The 21,393-nt window shown below is 39.5% G+C and overlaps 1 protein-coding gene across 7 annotated transcripts in view; it reads right to left on the reverse strand.

Annotated features, from left to right (window-relative positions):
* The window catches only part of PPP1R12B (protein phosphatase 1 regulatory subunit 12B), a 209,834-nt gene that overhangs the window by 73,132 nt on the left and 115,309 nt on the right, over nucleotides 1–21,393 (reverse strand). For 4 of the 7 annotated variants that reach the window (XR_010412229.1, XM_045877023.3, XM_064594000.1 and 1 more), the window contains exons 14-18: nucleotides 20,503–20,593; nucleotides 16,137–16,340; nucleotides 14,057–14,246; nucleotides 13,856–13,968; nucleotides 12,796–12,837 (exon numbers count right to left, since the gene is read on the reverse strand). Coding sequence is in view for 5 of the 7 variants with exons in the window: in XM_045877023.3 (XP_045732979.1) it covers nucleotides 12,796–12,837; nucleotides 13,856–13,968; nucleotides 14,057–14,246; nucleotides 16,137–16,340; nucleotides 20,503–20,593 (640 nt within the window). In the remaining 2 variants the exon portion in view is untranslated. Of the gene's footprint in view, nucleotides 1–12,771; nucleotides 12,838–13,855; nucleotides 13,969–14,056; nucleotides 14,247–16,136; nucleotides 16,341–20,502; nucleotides 20,594–21,393 lie in introns of those variants that run through there. The other 3 variants (XM_054507946.2, XM_054507945.2, XR_006791158.3) reach the window with 2 other exon arrangements.

The following is a 21,393-nucleotide window of genomic DNA, read 5'->3' on the forward strand; positions in this document are numbered from 1 at the left end:
CAGGAACATTGTCTACCTTATACATTTCTGTATCCTTAATGCATAATATTTGACACATACTAGGTAACCAATAACTATTTCTTGATTGAATAAATGCACACTGCTGTGTGAGCCAAAGACTTCCTGAATGGGACCAGACTGTCCTAGGGGGCCTTTAAGAATTTGATTCTCTATGGGTTAAATGGGCATTTTTGGAGTAGAGCAAGGAGTAGAGATTGGCTCTAAGTCCCCTCAGTGTGCCATAGTTAATCCTACTTTTTAATAATGACCTACCTGGGATATTAGCAATCCCTAAATATTATACCTGTAGGAACAGTGTTTGTCAAATCTGCCTGTTAAGAATCACCTAGGAGACTTCTATTATAATACAGATTCTCAGGTTTTCCACCCTCCACCACGACATCCTCTCCTAATTCAGAATCTCAACAGGGAGAGGCCTGAAATTCTGTTTTATAAACAAATGACCCCAATGATTCTTATTGACAAGTTTGAGGAAGACTACTACAGAAGCTTCACCTATTACATAATTATTGAAAATGGCTCAGCTTGCCAGATAGCAGTATCCAAACTTGCCCTTAGCTCTAAGTCGAACACCCCAGAAATGATTTATAAGTTGTCCAAACAATATTTCATGAGTTCATTTCATTCGAGAACCAGAGGTCACCAGTGACTGGAGAGACTTCTTAGACAACATGTCATACATTAGGCAGACCTTTATTCTATAGAAAGGATCTGGTTTTGTTTACTTGGCACAAAATTAATTGTGCCAACACATCATTGATTCCGATATGTGATATGAGTCTTTACTGTGACCTATCACTGTCAGCTCTCATCACTTTTTTCCTTAAAGCTGTTCAAGAACCAGAATTTTAGTTTCTCTTTCCAAAAACCCACTCCTCTTAATGATCATTTCAAGTAAGCCCAAGGTCAAAGCTTTATTTATTTATTTTTTAAAGATTTTATTATTTATTTGACACAGAGAGAGAGAGAGACAACTAGAGAGGGAACACAAGCAGGGGGAGTGGGAGAGGGAGAAGCAGGCTTCTGGCTGAGCAGGGAGTCCGATGCCCATTGCAGGGCTCGATCCCAGGATCCTGGGATCATGACCTGAGCCGAAGGCAGACGCTTAATGACTGAGCCACCCAGGAGCCCCTAGGTCAAAGCTTTAAAGATTTCTGTCACCGCCCTCTGTAAATCTCCCCCAAATTCTTCCTGTATATATTCTGCAAACTGAAAGTTAACAAGGCAAAAAAACTAATAAACTCCATAACCTACTCCTGACTAAGGAATTCAATGACAACCAGCAATTAAAGTGAATGACAGGTACCCTTCCAAGAATCTGTGAGCCTTAAAGGCGAACTTATTTATGGCCATAGCCTAAAAAAACAGAATTTCTCAAGTGTCAAGTGATTATATCTCCCCAAGCTGTAATTTTAGCTAACCTCAAAGTCAGGTCTGTGGGAGGGAAGAAGGGATAGGATCCGATGAAAAAAGCAGATAGGGACATTAATTAGGAGAATCAACCATTTCAGACTTTCTCCTCAAAAGGTAATGAACGACCAGACGGTAGCTATACTGTAGTAAGCGTAGCATAACCTATAGACTTGCTGAATCACTATGTTGTAGACCTGAAAGTAATGTAACATTGTGTTCAACTATACTTCATGAAAAAGATAAAAACATGTTTAAGAAAGATAAAAGGTAATGAACTAAGACGGAACAGAGAAACTACATTTAAAATGACATGGAAGAAATTCTCCCTCCTTTACTCCTTCATTCAGGAATCTTTAAAGCTTGTTTTCTGCAGCATGACCAGAACTGATGCTTCTCCAAGTGAGGACAAACAACACGTATCACTCCAAATGACTTCCCCTGCCCCACAAAGTGTCAATGATACTAAAGAATCAGAGGAATTGGAAAAATGCTGAATTACCAGAAAACCGCTTGGATGAGAACAAATTGACATTTGGAGCCATGTTTACATCAGCAAACATTTCTGAGTCTGTAACCAAGACCAGAGGCTGGCAAACTGGCCTGGGCGGTAAGCCAACTCCAGCCCACCAACTTGTCTTTATAAGTAAAGTTTTATTGGAACACAGACACTGCATGTATTGACATATTGTCTATGGTTACTTTCCCACTATAATAGAGGAGTTGAGTGGGGCACCTGGGTGGCTCAGTGGTTAAGCGTCTGCCTTCGGCTCAGGTCATGATCCCAGAGTCCTGGGATCGAGCCCCACGTCGGGCTCCCTGCTCCGCAGGAAGCCTACTTCTCCCTCTCCCTCTCCCCCTGCTTGTGTTCCCTCTCTCGCTGTGCCTCTCTCTGTCAAACAAATAAATAAAATCTTTAAAAAAAAAAATTGAGGTGTATATGACACATATTAGTTTCACATGTACAATATGATGATTAGGTATTTGTATATAGTGCAAAATAAACACCATGATGATAAGTCTAGTTAAAATCTCTCACCATAGTTACAGAGTTTTTTTTCTTATAATGAAAACTTTTAAGATTTATTCTCTTGGCAACTTTCAAACATGAAACACAGCATTTTAAACTACAGTTGCCATACTGTTCATTAAGTCCCATGACTTATGCCAATGGGTCTTAAAAATGTCCCTCCTTTCTTCTCAGTAGTCAAAACATTGGTATAGTTTAAGGTGTAAGAGTTCAGGGTATAAGAAAACATTTTTAACGCATTAAAAAAGCCAAATATTTTCAAAAGCACATACTGGTAAATCACACCTATATGAACATTATCTTGAAAAATCATATTTGGATATAAAACTATGGGTTTTCTATGAAAGAAATTCATGTCAACTAAATGGCTGCTGATTCTTAAACTTGTTTCATCGAAAACTGAGAGTATACAGAAAATTAAGACTGGTAGATTGTAACCATTTATCTTTACATTTTCACCCCAACTATCCTACATTTTAGGTCCTACATGAATAAGACCTTTAAAGGCAACATTTGTTAGTGCCTTAGGGCAACATTCCTGCTGGGGCAAATCTATAAACACTCCCTTTGCTGAAAAAGAGATGCAAATCCCACACTAAGCTTTTTACCTCAATCATGGGGCTAGAACTCTGACATTAGCTAAGCCTAAGCCATGGTTAAAGCTCTCTAGCCATGCTATCAACAGAAGAAATAAATACTTTCATAACTAAGGTAACCCTTAGATTCCAACTGAAAGAGAATTATTCCTGGAAGTTCTCTGTAATCAAAGCCATCACAGGACTGACTACTTTGATAAAAGAGTTGGACCCAACTGCTTTGAAGACAATGTTATGAGATTGTCATCATGGTAATGATGGGGTCCCAGGAATGCTCAGGTTGGAAATGATCCTTTTCTTAAAAATGTCATTAGTCAGTCTTGAATATGTTTAAAAAAAAAAACTTAGGGAAAATACCAGCAGAAAATTCATCAGAATGTTAAACAGTAATTTCCTCTGAGTGATATAACTTTGGACAATATTTTCTTGTTCTTTATAATACAAAGAATCCCCTTTTATAACAAATATTTTCTAACAGCAACCCCCCCAATCTTTACTATTCTGAAATAAAACTCATAGATACAAAACGTAGCTTAAATTATTTAAAAAACTATGAAGAAAAACAAAAGAAATTTATAATGAAATATGTATTTCAAAGTATAAACTCTTGGGCCAATAATACTAGAAGGTATAATGAAATAATCAGAGGCTTGGACCCATTATAGATCACCATGAAGATCGAAGTCAGATGCAGATCTGTAGAATGTGTTTTATAACAATGCCACTTATGCAAGTGGGAGTGCTATCAGGAATGATAAAACTAAAACTACAGTTTTTCCTCAGTTTACATGGTGGTTGAATTTTTAGATTCCCTCTGCCATAAAATGTGAGTTTATACATAAAATCAAGTTTGCTTTTAGACTCAGATAACAGAGCATAAGTTTTCACCTATGAATGTCCAGGAAGATAGTCAAAAGTCAAGTAAGCTTTACGTGGGACATACTAGGAAAGCTAGCATCTCTGGCCCCTGTCCACTAAATGCATGTAGAATATCCCCCATCACTGTGACCCTTAAAAATACCTCTATGAATGTTTGTAACCTCTACAAATGCTCCCACTGCTTTTAAGAACCACTGATTTAGGGCGCCTGGGTGGCTCAGTCGGTTAAGCGACTGCCTTCGGCTCAGGTCATGATCCTGGAGTCCCGGTATTGAGTCCCGCATCGGGCTCCCTGCTCGGCAGAGAGTCTGCTTCTCCCTCTGACCCTCCTCCCTCTCATGCTCTCTGTCTCTCATTCTCTCTGTCTCAAATAAATAAATAAAATCTTAAAAAAAAAAAAAAAGAACCACTGATTTACACTTTTCTATACTTCATATATTTTCTATAATGACATATGTTACCTTTATAATCATAAAAAAAGTTCCAGCAGAGTTTCAAGCTCAACAAAGAGACAGAAGGTCACAGGTCACTAACACAAACTAATATCTTGAAGGCAATCTGAGGCAGAAGAAATTGGAAGAAAGTAAAAGGTCAAGGGGTTAACTGTACTATCCTTACTAGTTGATAAACCTTCCACATCTTTGGATAAGAAGTTTGAGCAAAGCCCAAACAGATACCTTGAAGGGCAATTTATTCTGTCTTGAAAAAGATTTCTGACTACAGCAGAATTCACTGATGTAATGGGACAGTGGGTCCAAAAATTACAGGGTCTCAAAGGAATACATGTGAGCTTTGATTACTGAGATTTCCTTGGCAACAGCACGACCTAAAATTAATAGAGTCCTTAAAAGGAAGATGCCAAAAGAAACTTTGTTGATTTATATAGCTTGAGCTAAAAGCAAGGCACAGTATGACCCATATATAGAAAATCATAGCATCTGCAGTATTTTAAGAAACTACAGTTGCAAAGCAAGAGCAAATGTATAGTGAAAGGAAAGATCCTTCCAGGCTAATATGGAGTCAACCACTAGAGAAGATTCTTCAGTGCACACTGATAGAAGGCAGCTTCCCACACACAGAGCTCGTTGGCTGCCATGTCTCAATCTCCATCTCCTTCCTTGGGACTGCCTATTGTCATCAATTGTACAAATCCAGGACAGCTTGCTTTTCTTCATGTGAATGCTTGCCAACTCCCACAGGCTGGCTACGACAAGACTGTTTATAACAGCCATCACTTATTAAATCTATCTTTATTTTTAATATCCTTATAAGCATTTTTATATAACCAAATTTCTCAGACTTCTCAAAACCGTCTCAATTTGGGGACAAACTACCCCATTCTCGTCATCTTTTTTTTTTTTTTTTTTCTTATCTGGCTAAAGATAAAGAGGCTGAGGGAGGAAAATCTATCTTTTCTTATCCTTTCACTTGATTAAAAGGAAGAGAGGCTTACTTAAAAAAAAAAAAACCAAAACACAAGATTGTGGTTGTTATATGGTATACTGTGAAAAATATTACTTTACTACATAAATAACTAATCCTGATAGCTCTGACAGCTCACCTACGGTGTCTTTAAACTTAGTCAAACTGTTGTTCTATCTCAACAGTGCAGTCTTGTCTGGGACATACCTTACCATATTAGGCAATCAAGCCCCAGAGAGAGGAGAAAGCAAAACAGTCCTAGGATTTTACCTAAAAGGAGAATGGCAAGGATACTGCCCAGTGGCAGAGAGCAGACAGAAAATCGCTGGATGCCTTCCAGCAGATTAAGGGGCTTCACAAGATTAAGTAACAAGATTAAAAAATACTGCTTGAGAGAGAGGAAAAGATCCAGCAAATAGCCAGAAGCAAAGCTGTGAAAAAATTAGAGCAAATAGGCAAAGGCGCTATTATTTACTCAAAGAAAAGAGTGTGTGTGTGTGTTGGGGGGGGGACTGTGGGGGAGATTAAAGATCTATAAAAGTAGGAACTAACTATTGGAAACACTGGCAGAGAAAGATAAATGGGAGGGGTAACTGAGGCATAGAAATGAAAGTCTTCTTGATTGACAGAGAAATCTGCAGGGACTTGATTTGACCAGGTGCTCAAAGAGTTCCCAGCAAAATTGGAAACATTGAATTCTTGTTTCTTCCCTTTCTACTCATTACTCGTTTCTCCTGCTTCAGCAACCCCCTTTAAAACTTATTTCTCAAAATTCATCAGGTACATTTTCAGAACACAGACATATACTGGAGTTAGAGAGGAGCCCGGGCTACTTCTCTGACTCTCCAAAGAATCCATTCTTTATGGATAAATTAATAAATAACTTCAAGATCACATGATTCTAAGGTCAACGAAAGTATTCCAAAAGCCTTACACTCATGCAGACTTCGGAACCTACAGTTTGGAAGACAGCATGAATGAATCTCAATTATCTCTTAACTATTTAAATGTATTTCTTCATTTTCACTTTACAACTTTAAGAGGTAGCTACTATGATTATCTCTACTGTACAGATGAGGAAACTGAAGCTTATCAGTTTCAACTTATCCAAAATAGCTAAGTGGCCCAGGGAGTCCATCTAGCTCCTGGGTCTGCACTCTTAACGACTATGCGATACATAATAGATAGAAAGATTCTCCTGAAGGTAGTACAATAGCCATGGACTAGGAACTCAGCTATGTGATCCTGGCAAGTTACTTAATCTCTCTGGGCTTCAGCTGTTATCTTTAAAATGAGAAGTTTAACTAGTTAACTAAAATTTAAGTCTCTTTCAGTTCTAAAATTCAGTCTATAATTGCCATTCTAGCCATTGCGGAGCTAACTCAGAGTTTAGCATATGACAGCCCTCAGAAATAAGGTTTTCAAAGAAGCCTTCTTATTCTTAAGTGGAATGGAAGTGCTAGTTATTCAAAGATGTAATAAAGCTAAGGGAGATTAGGCAAAGCAAAGGGGACCAAAAGCTGAGTCAACTTAAAAGATCACCTGCAAATATGGTTAATCAATAGAATTCTTCTGATTTAACCAAAAACAGTCATATCCATATTCTCAGAGCTAAGTGCTAGGATTCACCAGTTTCCTTTGTGGTTCTTCCCCTTTTCACTTTGAATTTTGGAGTGCCCCAGGGCTCTATCTTTGGATTTCTTCTCTACTTTCATTCTCTTGGTGATCTCATTCAATCTCATGGTTTTAAATACATCTATACATTTGCTGACATTCAAGTTCGTATGTCCAGTCTGGACCACTCACTTGAACTCCAGACTCCTACTGCTAAGTCTTCTCTTGACATTTCCAGGTGGATGTCAATCAGACATATTAAATTTAACACTCCTAAAACCAAAACTACAGGGGCGCCTGGGTGGCTCAGTCGATAAGCATCTGCCTTCGGCTCAGGTCATGATCCCAGGGTCCTGGGATCGAGTCCCGCATCGGGCTCCCTGCTCAGTGAGGATCCTGCTTCTCCCTCACCCTCTGCTGTTCCCCCTGCTTGTGTTCCCTCTCTCACTGTCTCTCTCTGTCAAATAAATAAATAAAATCTTTAAAAAAACCCAAAAAACAAAAACAAAACTACATGCCTGCTCGCCCCCCACTAAATTCATTCCTTCCACAGTCTTCTATATCTCAGTTAATGAAAACTCCATACTTTCAGTTGCCTTAGTTAAAAGTGTCAGTGTCAACCTTGATCAAGTGCCACCCACCCCCCACCCCCGGACTTTTTTTCACCCTATATCCAATCCAGCATCAAAATTTATTGGTTCCAATTTCAAACTATATCCTGAATCTGAAAACTTCTCAGTATCTTTACTACCCATGATCACTTTGGTCCAAACCACTATCAGTTTTTCCCTGGATAATTATAAGCAGCCTCCTAACTGACGTCCCTGCTTCCACCCAAATCCCGTTAGAGTATATCCTCAAAATAGCAGGCAGAGTAATTCCTTAAAATATAAGTATAATCATGTCACTCTTCTGCTCAAACCTCTACAATGGCTACCTGCTCATTCAGATCAAAAGCCAGAGCCCTTAAGATGACTTATCAGTCCATGCCATTGGGGCCTTTTGCTCATTCGGCTCTATCACACTGGTCTTTTCACCTGTCCTCAAGCACGTCTGGCACATTTCTGCCTCAGAATCTTTGCAGGTGCTGTTCCCCCTGCCTAAACTCTGTACTCCCATATGTCCACATAGCTCCCCATCTTACTTCCTTTAAGTCTAGGCTCAGATGATGCTTTCTCTGCAAGGTCTATCCTGACCACCCTACTTATAATTCTAATGTCAACTTCCTATCCCACTCAGGCATTTCTGATTCCTTCCTATCCCACTCTACATGGGTTTTCCAAAAACACTTATCACCTTTTCACAAACTATTTCCTTCACACATTTATTTTATTTATTGTCCATCTCCTCCACTAGAATATAAATTCCATAAAAGCAGGGCTTTTTATTCATTGTTGCATCTCCAGTACCTAAAAACTTGCCTGATTATAGTAGGTTACTTAAAAGTAGTTGTTCAGTGAATAAATGAGAAGGTTATAAAGGAGAAGGCAGGACAACATGGGAAATGCGTTTAGTGACTTTAGGTAGTAGAGACATTTCTGGGGCCAAGTGGCTCCCAGGGCAAGTTTTATTTTCTATTGAAGCTTAGTTCAAAACCAAACTTTGCCAGCAATTCTCTGCATGCTTCTCTTTTATGTAATTTGAAAATATTACGTTTCATGGCCGACTTCTTTTGGAGCACCTTACCAACCCATCTCTCCACTAGCAGGCCTTCATTTACCTCAGACAGATACCTTGATGCCCGTGAATTAGTAATTCCTTCACAATATCTCCTTTACCAATGCATTTTGAGGGGTGATTAGCAATCCAGATCTACTGGTTCCATTCTGGACTGGGAAAATGGCATTGCTAAGTTTGAGAGTGCGGTTTCAGTGATTTTGTTCAGACTAAGTGCTACCCGATTTGCCTAAAAGCAACAGGGATGGAGGGAGGGTGGGGATGGGAGGGAAGCATTTTGTATGGAAATTCTTACTTCCTGAAAGACATAAGTACGTACCTATGTCAAGGACAACAGAAGAATGCTGATATTCTACCCACTGACTGAATCTTGATACTCAGACTAGGCTTTTCAGTTGTCCTTCGAGAAGACATTCCTTGACTTAAGGAACTGAGATGCTACTAGCAAGTCAATTTGAACATAAAATCTGTTGAGTAAAAAACCAAATGGGTAAATAGGGAATGCAGAGGATATAAGCCCTGATTTCAGGTCTGTTTCACTAAAGTCAAATAAAAAGGTTCCCCAATGCGGACACAGATTGATCAACTAGCAGAGCTTTCATATCCCTGAATACTTCTTAACTTCTTTGGGCCTCAGTTTTCTTAACTGTAAATTGAAGTCCCTAACCCAAGTTATCTCTAACTTCCCAAAAGTTGGGAGGCAAGTAACTTCATTACACTTAACTGGGTTCTTTAACAATTCCTTTAAAACTAAAGAATCTGTCTTCTGTTCAAATTCTTTAGGGCACTACCAGCAACTTTTCTGTTGACCACTCATGCCCTCTAGTGATAAACTTAATTATACAACAGAATTGGCTAGGGAAACAGTCTGTTCCAGAGGAGTAAATGGGGCAAACAGCAAAAACGCAGTAGATAAAATCAATGTAAAGCAAAAGAGGCAGGCCAAAGATGTAGGTAAAAAAAAGATGGAAAGAAACCAAATGGCCATCACTTTCTGCAGTGTGCCTATGACTGCGCCTTCCAGAACACTGTAAAGAAATTACCTCTAGTAATTACCACTAACTAGTAAAGAAAACAAACATGCTCCTGAATATAAAAGTTTTTTCGGGTATGACTGGAACTTTTCTTTCTCATATTAAGATCTAGATACAGTTTCTTTTTCACTTAGCAAGATAAAAGATATATTAAGACTTCTGGAAAATATCTATTACATACCTAATGTGGATAATTAACAGATGTGCTTTGAATGCACCTGTCAAGGTGCTAAGACAACAAATTATATATTCATTGCCAGTCTCACCTGTTCTTGGATTTACCAATGGGAATGGGTTCTGACTAAAATCATGTAGTATGTTGGGCTTAAGCAAAGTCCCCAGCCTTCTAAGTATCATTCCTTGGTGTCACCACCAGAGAAATGCACAACTGGTCTTTCTCCTATCACATAATTGAAAACAAACATCAGGGCCTTTCCTGGCAATAAATCATATCTGTATATAAATGCTGATAACATTTTTCTAACACAGGTGCACAAAAAGAAGAAATGGATTTCAGTGATACCAAACAGAGATTTAAGTTAAACAATAGAGAGGTCTTCTTAACCATGCTGTTGTTACTGATATAAGGGCAAGAGGTTAAAGAATCTTCTTTTGAAATCTTTTAAGAGGAGGAAACAAAATCTGTACTTATTTGGAGTCATTTTAATTCTAACCTTAACTGGGACATAAGATAGGAATAATAACCACTGAAGTTTCCTTTCTGCTCTTAAAATGAATTATGACTGTATGCTTCATATATATGAAGTTCAAGAACAGGCAATATTAATCCATAGTGACAGAAATCAGAAGAGTGGTTGTCTCTTGGGACAGGGAAGGGGGCATGAGGGAACTTTTCAAGGTGATGGAAAAATTTTGTATTTTGAGTGGTGTTTACACTGGTGTATACAGTTGTCAAAACTCATCAGATAATATACTTAAGATCCGTGCAGTTTGTTGATTGTAAATTTTATCTCAAAAAAATATATATGCCAGAGTCTTGGGAAGAGTTAACTTTAAAAATACCACCACTACTCTTTAAGAACAGGCTCAGAAAGAGAAGGGAACTGTCATGACCTCAATAGCATATATAGTCTTACTGAACCAAAAACCAAGAAAAGAAAACTGCCCTGGCTTCTCAGCAGTATCCATGCTCATTAGCTAACAATGCCAATTCAACGGAATGCCCCCTCCTCTGGCTGGCCCGATTCTGCCGCCTGATGGAAGGACATGGAGGTGGGGGAGAAAGACTGGTCCTAAGAGATTACTGACTGTCTTGAAGTAGAACTGCAGCTTACATGGCCAGGCATGTTGCTCTGCAGGTCCATATGATGATAACGGCATCATGCCTGCTAGTGTTAGAAAGACAGTACTTGGGAGAAAAACAGGTAAGTGTTTTTGGCTTTTTGTTTTCTCTCTTCAGTTAAACTACCTTCTAGAGATAACAGACTGTTCATTCTTCTATTAAGATTCACGTTGGAGTCTGCTTGACACATGGTAGACACTAACAGATGCCTCAAGCAGTTGGATGAGTGAAATGTTTTTCAGTCTGACAAATGACTTTCTCGTCAAACCTATTGAATCTCTGCTCTTCCTCACCAGAAAAGAATCAGAAAATCTTTTCTGTAATTTTCATTCCATTTCATTCAAGTCCTAAGATGAAATCCTCTGGGACGCACTGCATCAGGAACATCTTAGCTTTCCTTACCTGGTGCCCTATGTTAGGATTTTCCCATGGCAAGTGGTTTGGAAAGGTGGAGACACAGATTTTCACCGACAAAAGACATTCTGTCACGACAAAGCCATCCTTGTTGTCATTCCCTTTACAGATTCAATGGCCTCTATAACTCTCTAGGGATTGTAGTCCATTTCAGTGCTCTGTATCTATTATTCAGATTCTTTCTTTAGATATCTTATAATTCCCCAAAGCAACCTTCCTACATTCACTCTTCGTCTCCAAAAGCCTTTCCCAGCCCACTGAAGAACGGAAGAGTTGCTGTTATTTATGCACATGCATGAACCTCTTTGTGGTATTTCCACTTGACATGGCTCATCTTTGTGAAGTCACCTAGCTTCAACCAACGGTAGGCAGTTCTCACCTATGTCACCACTAGTCATCTTGGCATTGCTTTTTGGAAGGCCCTACTGATTGCTTTGGATCTTGACTAAAATACAGGCAGGTCAATGACATAATAGAGTATTTCTATTTCCTCTGCTAAGAACAAGTTAGTTGTTGATTTTCAGTATGGTTTATCAAATACACTCTTTTTTTTTAAGTAGGCACCACGCTGGGTGTGAAGCCCAGTTAAGATTCTCTCTCCCTTGTGTTCTGCCCTGCCCCTACCTCTTAAAAACAAAAAAAGAGTCGGAGGCTTAACCAACGGAGCCACCCAGGCGCCTCTCAAATATATTCTGAAAACCTACTTTCAACTAACTGCAGGATACAAAAAGTCCATCTTTTGTACATAATTTCCAGTAGAGATGTACATGTAGTCTCAATTCATGTAGTCAAAACCAAATTCCTTCCTTCCTGAAAAATAGTACTGATAAGGAAACCACTAACTTTCTGTCATGTTTGAGTGGCTTTCAGGAACCTGGAGTGTCAGGAAAGCTGGGCCCAGGTCATCCACTGCAGAGAAAAGTTGATGCCAGGCCTGAGTTGTGTAAGAGTCAAGGGTTTAACCTTATTTCAAAGTCAAATATGTGACTTTTGGATTGTGTGATGTTTACATTCTTCACATTTATGTTCCTTTCTCTATATAAGTATAGACCCATAAAAGAAATAGTATCACTCTTCACTTTTCTTCCAAAGATTTCAAAGTACTTTCTACAATCCAATAACGTACTCACAAGAGAGAAAAAGCAGATAGACAGATCCTAGAACTGTGTTAGGGATCAGCAGAAGGCATAGAGAAGTGCAGGAAACTTGCTCAAGAGCATCTGAAGACAATGTACCACCAACTAACACCTGCCACATCTCTCAGAGCAATGTCTATCTCCAAACTCTCCCTCAACTCAAATCTACATAGGGCCTGCTCTTTTCTATTGAAATTGTATGCACACGAGAAAGGCTGAACCAAGAGGGACATACCTCACTGGCTTGCCACTTACTTACCAGTGCTGCTTTTACCTCTTCAGAGACGTCAGTTTCATCTTCCTGAAAAGAAGAAAAACAAGAGGACCATAGTCACAGACATCCTTGAAAGCAACAAGGTCAGCTCCCATCAATTATGCATCTTGGCATTTCAAACATAGGCAGTGAGAACTGACTGCCAAGTGATGCTCTGTTACTGCCTTTTAACAGCCGCCATAGGCAGACGGCTCAGAAACACTGCCTGTCATCAAAAACGTCAAATAAACCATAGCAGGAAAAGGGGTATCTTTAGAAAGGACAGACTTTATTCCACCTCTGTCAACAGTTATTGTCTGTCAGTAGTCTATTTGGTCCTATAAAAATGAGATACTTTTATCTTAAAGAATAGTTTCTAATAGATGACTATTACTGTTTCATTCCTTGTCTCACTGAATGGTTCATCCAGCTTGCAGATGAGTCACTGGTAACCAGGGACCTCTTGATTCTTGGTCACTTGATTTTTAAAATGCCAACGACATTTAAAAATAAAATAAAATAAAATAAAATAAAATGCCAACGACAAAAGTTGAGTGACAGCGGTATAGAACCGGAGGGTGAATTAAAGTACTGAATGTGTGCTTGCACTTAGTAAGCCCTAGTGCACCTGTCTTTATCTTAAAGCCAAAGTTAATCTGTTTTTTTTTTTTCTTTCTTCCTCTAAGAGTAAAGTTGAGTCAGATGAACTTATATCACTAAGATTTTAGGTTCCTTGAAATTCTTGTAACACTCCTAAAATATTTCGTTAGAATCTCTGCTTATATGTGATAATACTATTGACTAACTACATGACTTTCTGGGAATATTAGGGAGAATTGAGTGCCTACTACATGCCTGGCACTGTTCTAGGTACTGGGCGTCTGGCCAAGGATATACCAAAGGAGTCCCACACTAGGTAGGTCGTCTTCTCTTTCCTCAGTAATATTTCTTGATAATCTGCAAGATTCAGCAGACCAGGTGGGACCCTTTCTTTTTTCTGAACTCAGCAGAAAGGACGGCAGCCGTGGGTGATGTGATATGTCCCAGCACGGACCAATCCACTTACATCCTTTGTCCAGAAATTGATGCCCGTGCCTCGTCGTCGTTCCTTGGGCCGCCTCCTCTCACGGATGGACAGTCTAGTAGAGGACTGATCATCCACATCTGCTTCTTCACTCTCTGGCCAGAGAGAAAACAAAGTGTGATCTTAGGAAATGGGGGCATGTACACGACGGGGGGACGCCACCTATTCTGAAGCTCTACATACCATTCTTGTCCATTTCCTTTGCAACTGCGGCGTTTGTGGTGGTCTCTGGACTCTCAGAGTCAGGGACTGAAGATCTGCTTGTCCGTAGCAGATGGGAGCTGGTGTAGAGAGAGGATCTTGATGCAGAAGGAGACACTGGCGTTGTGGGTTTGTCTGGCTGAACCGGATACCTCAGGCGACGACAGACAGGCTGGAAATAATCCATAGGGTGAGATGTTAGAGGTCAAGTCCAACCAAAGGATAAGGATAGCAGGCTTATTAAAAATGGGCTTTTCCTATACCAAGAGGCTTATTAATAGTTGATGCTCAATAAATAGCTACTGAGCTGAACTAAAGTTAGTTAGTTAATTAGCCAGAAAGGAAACAGCTTCTGGATTCCTATTCTGATAATACCATCAGGTTGACAGCAGCCCAGGAAAATTTTTCCTAAATTGACCAAAGGGCACTAGGTAGCACTAACCTTGTTAATAAAAATTCCTTTGATTTTGGAATGAAAATAAGAAGGGTGATGGCCTTTTTAAGATGGAACACTGAAAGGCAAGATTTACATAGAAAAATAAAAAGCTTGGGAATATGAAGAAACAATACAGAGTTATCTGAGAACAGAGGCCAAATCTGAGCAATCAACCAATTTCTGAATATTCTACCAACCTGCCATAACCAGGCTTACTGAAACTTAAAAAAACTTCCCATTTTCCACTTTGAAATTTTTCCCCAAGGAGAAAGAGACTGACAATAAGCCTTAACTTGGGTTTTTGAAGATGCACAGATAAATTCTTAATACATGTAGAGATTGTATACTTTTTTGTTTATAAAGACAGTGACAATAAAATATAGTAAGCTTTGGAATCAGACAGAACTTGGTTCAAATTCTAGCTTCAGCACTTACTAGCTGTGTGGCCTTCAATAAGTTACTTAACTTCTCTGAGCCTCTGCTTTCTCCTATGTAAAGTAGGGATAACAGCTTCCTCAGAGAGGGTTGTGAGGTTTATACAAGAGAATATATGGTAGATGCTTGGAACAGTAGCTAGTAGTAAATAATCAATAAACAGTAGCTGATAGAACAAAAGAAACAAAAGAACTTCAGTTAGTTTATGTAACCTAGCCAGAGTTGGAGCAAGGAGATTCCTTTCTCCTCTAACTAGGTGATGGGAAAATTTATCATCCCAATTGAGACACTTCTGAGAGTGAAGATGAATGGTATCAATAATTACACTAAGATAACAGGTGTAATTTGAACTCCTAATTTAAACTAGGAGTTATGTTCACCCTAAATAGAATCCTATGCCTTTACTACCAACTCCACTTGAGAAAGGAAACATAAGTTAAAAATGTCCACCTCAATTATGACATCTTGTGGCATGTGATTAAGGGGTGCTCTGTAAACTCCTAGGTTTGCAGGGGTTTAGAGAACAATATAATCATGGTTGAGAGAGTGCTCTGTGGAGCTTGGCTGCCCATGTCAAGTTCTTGCTTAACCACTTCTCATCTGTGTGAAATGCTGGGCAAGCTACTTAATCTCTTTGTGACCTGATTTCCTTACATTTACAATACAAATAATATCTACCTCAGAGGATTAAATGAATTAATACATACGAAATAGTTGAAATAATGCCTGGTATAAAGTAGACACTCAATAAATCCTCACATTTCTATTTGTATTTTTACTATACTATAACCTCTCTCTTTAGAATAGAAAAACATCTTTAGTTAAAGAATAAATTTAGTTAATGGAACTTATTGTGGTAATCATTTCACAATATATACATATATCAAATCACCATATTGTACAGTCTAAAGTTAATAAAATGTTGTATGTCAATTCAATGTTATATCTCAACATCTCAATAAAACTGGATAAAAAAATAAGCATTAGTTAAATCCGAGCACAAAATGATGACTGAAGGACGGACATCCTCTGAGTTCTTTCAGTCATACAGGTTTGCCAATGACAGACGGACGTTACCAGTGTTTTCTATGAGTTGTCTACTGCAAAGTAGCACTGTGCTTGAGTTATCAGTGAGGAGGGATTCCCCACATTAATGACCTGCTTTTAGCACAGTACATGTCAGTGACTTACTTCTTCATCCAGACTCCCACCCCAGGGTTGACGGCCCTCGCCAGCTTCCTTTGCTGGGACCGCTGAGGGCTCATGCTTCTCCGAGCTTCCTTCAAGCCCTTCAGTGCCTGCGGACTTCTGGCTAGGCTGCTCCTGAGCTTGCCGTTCTGCTCTTGACCGGCTGAAAGTCCTTTCTGCTTCCTGAAGGTCTGTTAGTGTCACGCCCTGGGAAAATGACACAAGGTCAGGAAGTTTCACCCTAACCATGGAATAACTGTTGATAAATAAGCAGGGAGACTGCCTTAAAGATCTAATAGTATCAAATTCCAAATGAAGCTCTCAAAATGTATGAGGCCATTACAAGCAAGATATACTTAAAATAAACACCTCAGTGTGCAAAGAGCCCCAGCCTGAGCCCAGGTATATTTCAAATGTAATACTTTAGCTTTTCCAGTTTGAGTTCCAGAAAATAGGGCAACATTGATGGCTGCCTGTTGTAGATGTACTTCTCTCATACTCTTAGTTCTCAGTACCTTTATTTGAAAGCTCCATACCTCCCAAGAGCAAATGGTTACCAAGAGAAATTCTCTGAATAGTGGATAATAAGAAAAACTTGATTTTACTTATAGAAAGAAAAACCAGGCTCAAAAAGGTTAAAATTCAGAGCCAGGCTAGAACAACAACAAAAACCAACCAACAAAAACGACACCACCTAGGGGCGCCTGGGGGGCTCAGTTGGTTAAGCGACTGCCTTCGGCTCAGGGCATGATCCTGGAGTCCCGGGATCGAGTCCCGCATCGGGCTCCCTGCTCGGCAGGGAGTCTGCTTCTCCCTCTCCCGCTCCCCCCTCTTGTGCTCTCTCTCTCTCTCTCTCTCTCACAAAAAAACCCCCCAAAAAACCCCCCAAAACGACACCACCTAAACTAGCTTTATTCTAAGATGATTTCCTAAGTGACTCTAGGAATGTCACACAGAGACAATCCAACAATTGATATTTCCCCCAGGCTCTCAGGAGCAGCAATACAGAAGAAAAACAAGTAGGAATCATCTGCAAGAAGAAGCGAGAAAGAGAGTCAGGACTAGAGTGAGCTGATTCTAACTCAAGCAGTTATGTGCTCAAGTCCTCATGAGAAGGAAGTTCTAAAGCTAGAGGGAGTTAAGCAAGTACTATAACCTGTTTTTTTTTTTTTAACTATTCCTGAATTTATTCACTCATTCTCTTAATAAATTATTAAGTGTCTTTAAGCACTGGCACTACAAAGACAAATCAAATGATTCTTGCACTCAAGAACCTTTTTTTTTTTTTTACATTTTTTTTTTTTTTAAGATTTTATTTATTTATTTGAGAGAGAGAGAATGAGAGACAGACAGCACGAGAGGGAAGAGGGCAGAGGGAGAAGCAGACTCCCCGCCGAGCAGGGAGCCCGATGCGGGACTCGATCCCGGGACTCCAGGATCATGACCTGAGCCGAAGGCAGTCGCTTAACCGACTGAGCCACCCAGGCACCCAAGAACCTTTTAATCTAATGGAAAAGACATAAGAAAACCTTGAGTATGATAGAATGTAGATAATTAAGACAGAAACATATGATCCGGCAAATTCCACTTCTGAGTATTTACCCAAAAGAACTGAAAGCAGGGTCTCAAAGAGATCATTTGTATACCCATGCTCACAGCAGTATTATTCACAATAGACAAAAAGTGTCTATTAGCAGGTAAATGAATAAATAAAATGCGATCTAACCATATAGTGTAATATCATTCATCCCTAAAAAAGAATGAAGTACGGACGCAGGCTATAATGCAGATGAACCTTGAAGTACATTATGCTAAGTGAAATAAGCCAGGCACCAAAAGGACAAATAATGTATGATTCCACTTGTGTGAAGTACTTAGAGTGATCAAATTCACAGAGACAAGAAGTAGAATGGTGGTTGTCAGAAGCTAGAGGAGGGGGGAGAGGGAATTATTGTTGAATATATACAGAGTTTCAGTTTGGGAAGATCAAAAATGTTCTGGAGATGGATGGTGGTAATAGTTACAAAATAATGTGAATGAACTTAATGACACTTAAAAAAATGGTTAAAGTGATAAACTGCATGTTATGTATTTTTTACCACAATAAACCAAACTAAAACAAAAAAAACTATAGGTAAGTCTTGGTCTTTTTTTTTTTTTTACAAAGAGAAAGCACAGCCCTTTTCTTCCTTCCTTCCTTCCTTCCTTCCTCTCTCCTTCCCTCCTCCCTCCCTCCTCCCTCCCTCTCTCTCTCTCACTCGCTCTTTCTTTCTTTCTTTCAAGATTTATTTATTTATTTATTTGACAGTGAGAGAGAGAGTACAAACAGGGGGAGTGGCAGGCAGAGGGAGAGGGAGAAGCAGGCTCCCCACGGAGCAGGGAGCCTGATGTGGGGCTCGATCCCAGGACCCCGGGATCACGACCTGAGCCGAAGGCAGACGCTTAACAACTGAGCCACCCAGGCGCCCCATAAATAAAATCTTAAAAAAAAAAAAATAAAGGCCCTTTCTTCAGTCCTCAGCTTTCCTGCCTGACCTCTGTAGAATTTACAACTGTTACCTTCAACTGACTTTTCATTTACTTCTATGCCGCTCCTATTTCCTGGTTTACCTTTCATCTCTCTGGCTGCTCCTTTTCATTGTGCTTCATCAGCTCATCGTCCTCTGCCTCCTTAATGCCAAGTCACAGCTTTCTCTCCCTTCTCCTTGCCAGTACATCCTGACTGAGTTCATGGTCTTGTTACTTCCAGCTTGGACTGCTGTGACAGCTTCCTAACACATCTTCTTGTTTCCCGCTTTTATAAACATATTTTTGCCGACCACTCCCATCAATTCTCTGCACAGTGATTTTTGCAATATTATACAGATTGGGGTGCCTGGGTGGCTCAGTTGGTTAAGCGTCTGACTCTTTTTTTTTTTTTTTTTAGAGGGAGAGAGAGCAAGAGTGCGACTGAGTCACCCAGGCACTCCATAGTCTCCGACTCTTGATCTCAGCTCAGGCTTGATTTCAGGGTTGTGAGTTCAAGCCCCATGTTGGGCTCTACACTGGGCAGGGAGCCTACTTAATAAAATGAGGTATGCCTGTATACAATTCAGTGGTTTTAGCATATTCACAGAGTTCTGCAACCATCATCACCATCTCATTTCAGAACATTTCATCACCCCAAAAAGAAACTCAATATCCATCAGCAGTCACTCCCATTCCTTCCTCTCTCCCACCCCTGGCAACCACCAATCTATTTTCTTTCTTTCTTTCTTTCTTTCTTTCTTTTCTTTCTTTCTTTCTCTCTCTCTCTCTTTCCTTCTTTTTTTTTTTTAGAGAGACAGAGAGCGAGAGTGAGGTGGGGGAGGACCAGTGGGAGAGGGAGAGAATCTTAAGCAGGCTCCATGCCCAGCACAGAGCCTGACGCACGACCCTGAGATCATGACCTGAGCCGAAATCAAGAGTTCGACACAACTGACTGAGCTACCAGGTGCTCCACTAATCTATTTTCTATTTCTCTGGCTTTGCCTATTCTGGATATTTTCATATAAATGGAATCATGTCTGGTTTCTTTCACTTAACATAATGTTTTCTTAAGTTTCCTGCACATTGTAGCATTAACATGTATCTCTTTATTGCCAAATAATATTCTATTGTATGGCTATATAATATTTATTTATCCATTCCTTTGTTAATGGATATTTGTTTTCTTTTTCCCCAGTTATGCTAACTGCTTAATTTATTTGGTCTGCTTGATGGCTCAGCCTGTGCCCACGACTCCTATAGCTGCAGAGGATAGCTGAGGCACGCCCAGCCACACAATGCTAAACCTTGCTGCTGCCGGGAGCCCAGGACTCAACTCCACAGCAAGCTTGCCAACTCCACACATAAATATGGTCTATATAGCAAGTAAACTCTGGCCAGAGTTCAGAAATGACACTGAATTTGGGATGTGGGCTATTGTAGATAATGCTGTTATAAACATCTATGTACAAGTTTTTGTGTGGACATATGTTTTCATTCCTCTTGACTATATACCTAAGAGTAGAATTGCTAGGTCATATGGTAACTGTATATATAACATTTTGGGGAACTGCCAAACTCTTCTCCTTTAGGGATTCTTAAGATGTGGCCTCTTAAACACAAATGGAATGATTAGTCTTGTGAAGGAAAGGAGATAAACCTGCTCTGAGCCTGGAGAAATAAAAGTGAGAGTGGGCAGATATAGCTATAAATTCATCTGATACTATGTAGTATAAGATTCAACACAGGTGAAAACTTTTACAACAGTGGCTGGAGTAAGGAACTGATCTTAACGATTTTTTAGTTGTACCTCCAACAGAAAGGAAGATAGACAAAATGACATAAAAAAGAAGGTCACACTCACTTGAGTAGACCTTCGAGTCTGCCGAGCTTGTCTGGAGCGTGCTTTCCGTAAAGACTCTGCTTCCTCATCCCGTACAGGAGTCAGATACGACCTGTAGAGAAAAAAAGTAATACCAGAAGTAAGAGACCTTTGCTGCATGTACTTGAGGAATGACAAGGTACTTCCACACACTGCAGTGATTTCTACACTCTAAGAATGAACTTAGGCAGAATCAAAATGATAGAAATGCTATCAGTGAAAATTGCATAATCCAAGACATTACTTATGAATTTATTACTGTTCATACAGAATCATGTCATCTGTAAAATGAGACTTTCATTTCTTCTTTCCACATCCTTAAAATTTTTATTTCTTTCTTTTCTTGCTTTAATGCTCTGGCTAGAGCCTCTAGGACATGTTGAAAAGGAGTGATGATAGCAAGTTTTCATGCTTTGTTCCTGCCTTCAGAGACAAAGCATTCAGCATTTTATCACTGTGATGTCTACTGCAAGATTTCTGTAGACGCTGCTTCTCAGGTTCAATCAATTCCTTTCCATTCCAGTAGGAAGTAGGCTAGGATTTTGTTGTTATTGGTTCTGTTTTTTTAATCATTAGTGTGTGTCGAACTTATCACATGCTTTTCTTCCCCATATTATCATTGTCCTTCTTTTTTCTGTTAATATGGTGAATCACATTGAATAATATCTGAATGATAAAATAACACTGGATTCTTAGGATAAGCTCGACTTGGCTATGATATATCAACTTTTTTTAAAGAAATATTATTTTATTATTATTTTTAAGTAAGCTCTATACCCAACATGAGGTTTGAACTCACAACCCTGAGATCAAGAGTTGCATGCTCTACTGACTGAGCCAGCCAGGCACCCCTGTATAGACTTACTTTTATAT

Source organism: Mirounga angustirostris, unplaced genomic scaffold, assembly GCF_029215605.1.
Source record: "Mirounga angustirostris isolate CCGP_5_RB_7025 unplaced genomic scaffold, mMirAng1.0.hap1 SCAF_6, whole genome shotgun sequence".
NCBI classification, from domain to species: Eukaryota; Metazoa; Chordata; class Mammalia; order Carnivora; family Phocidae; genus Mirounga; species Mirounga angustirostris.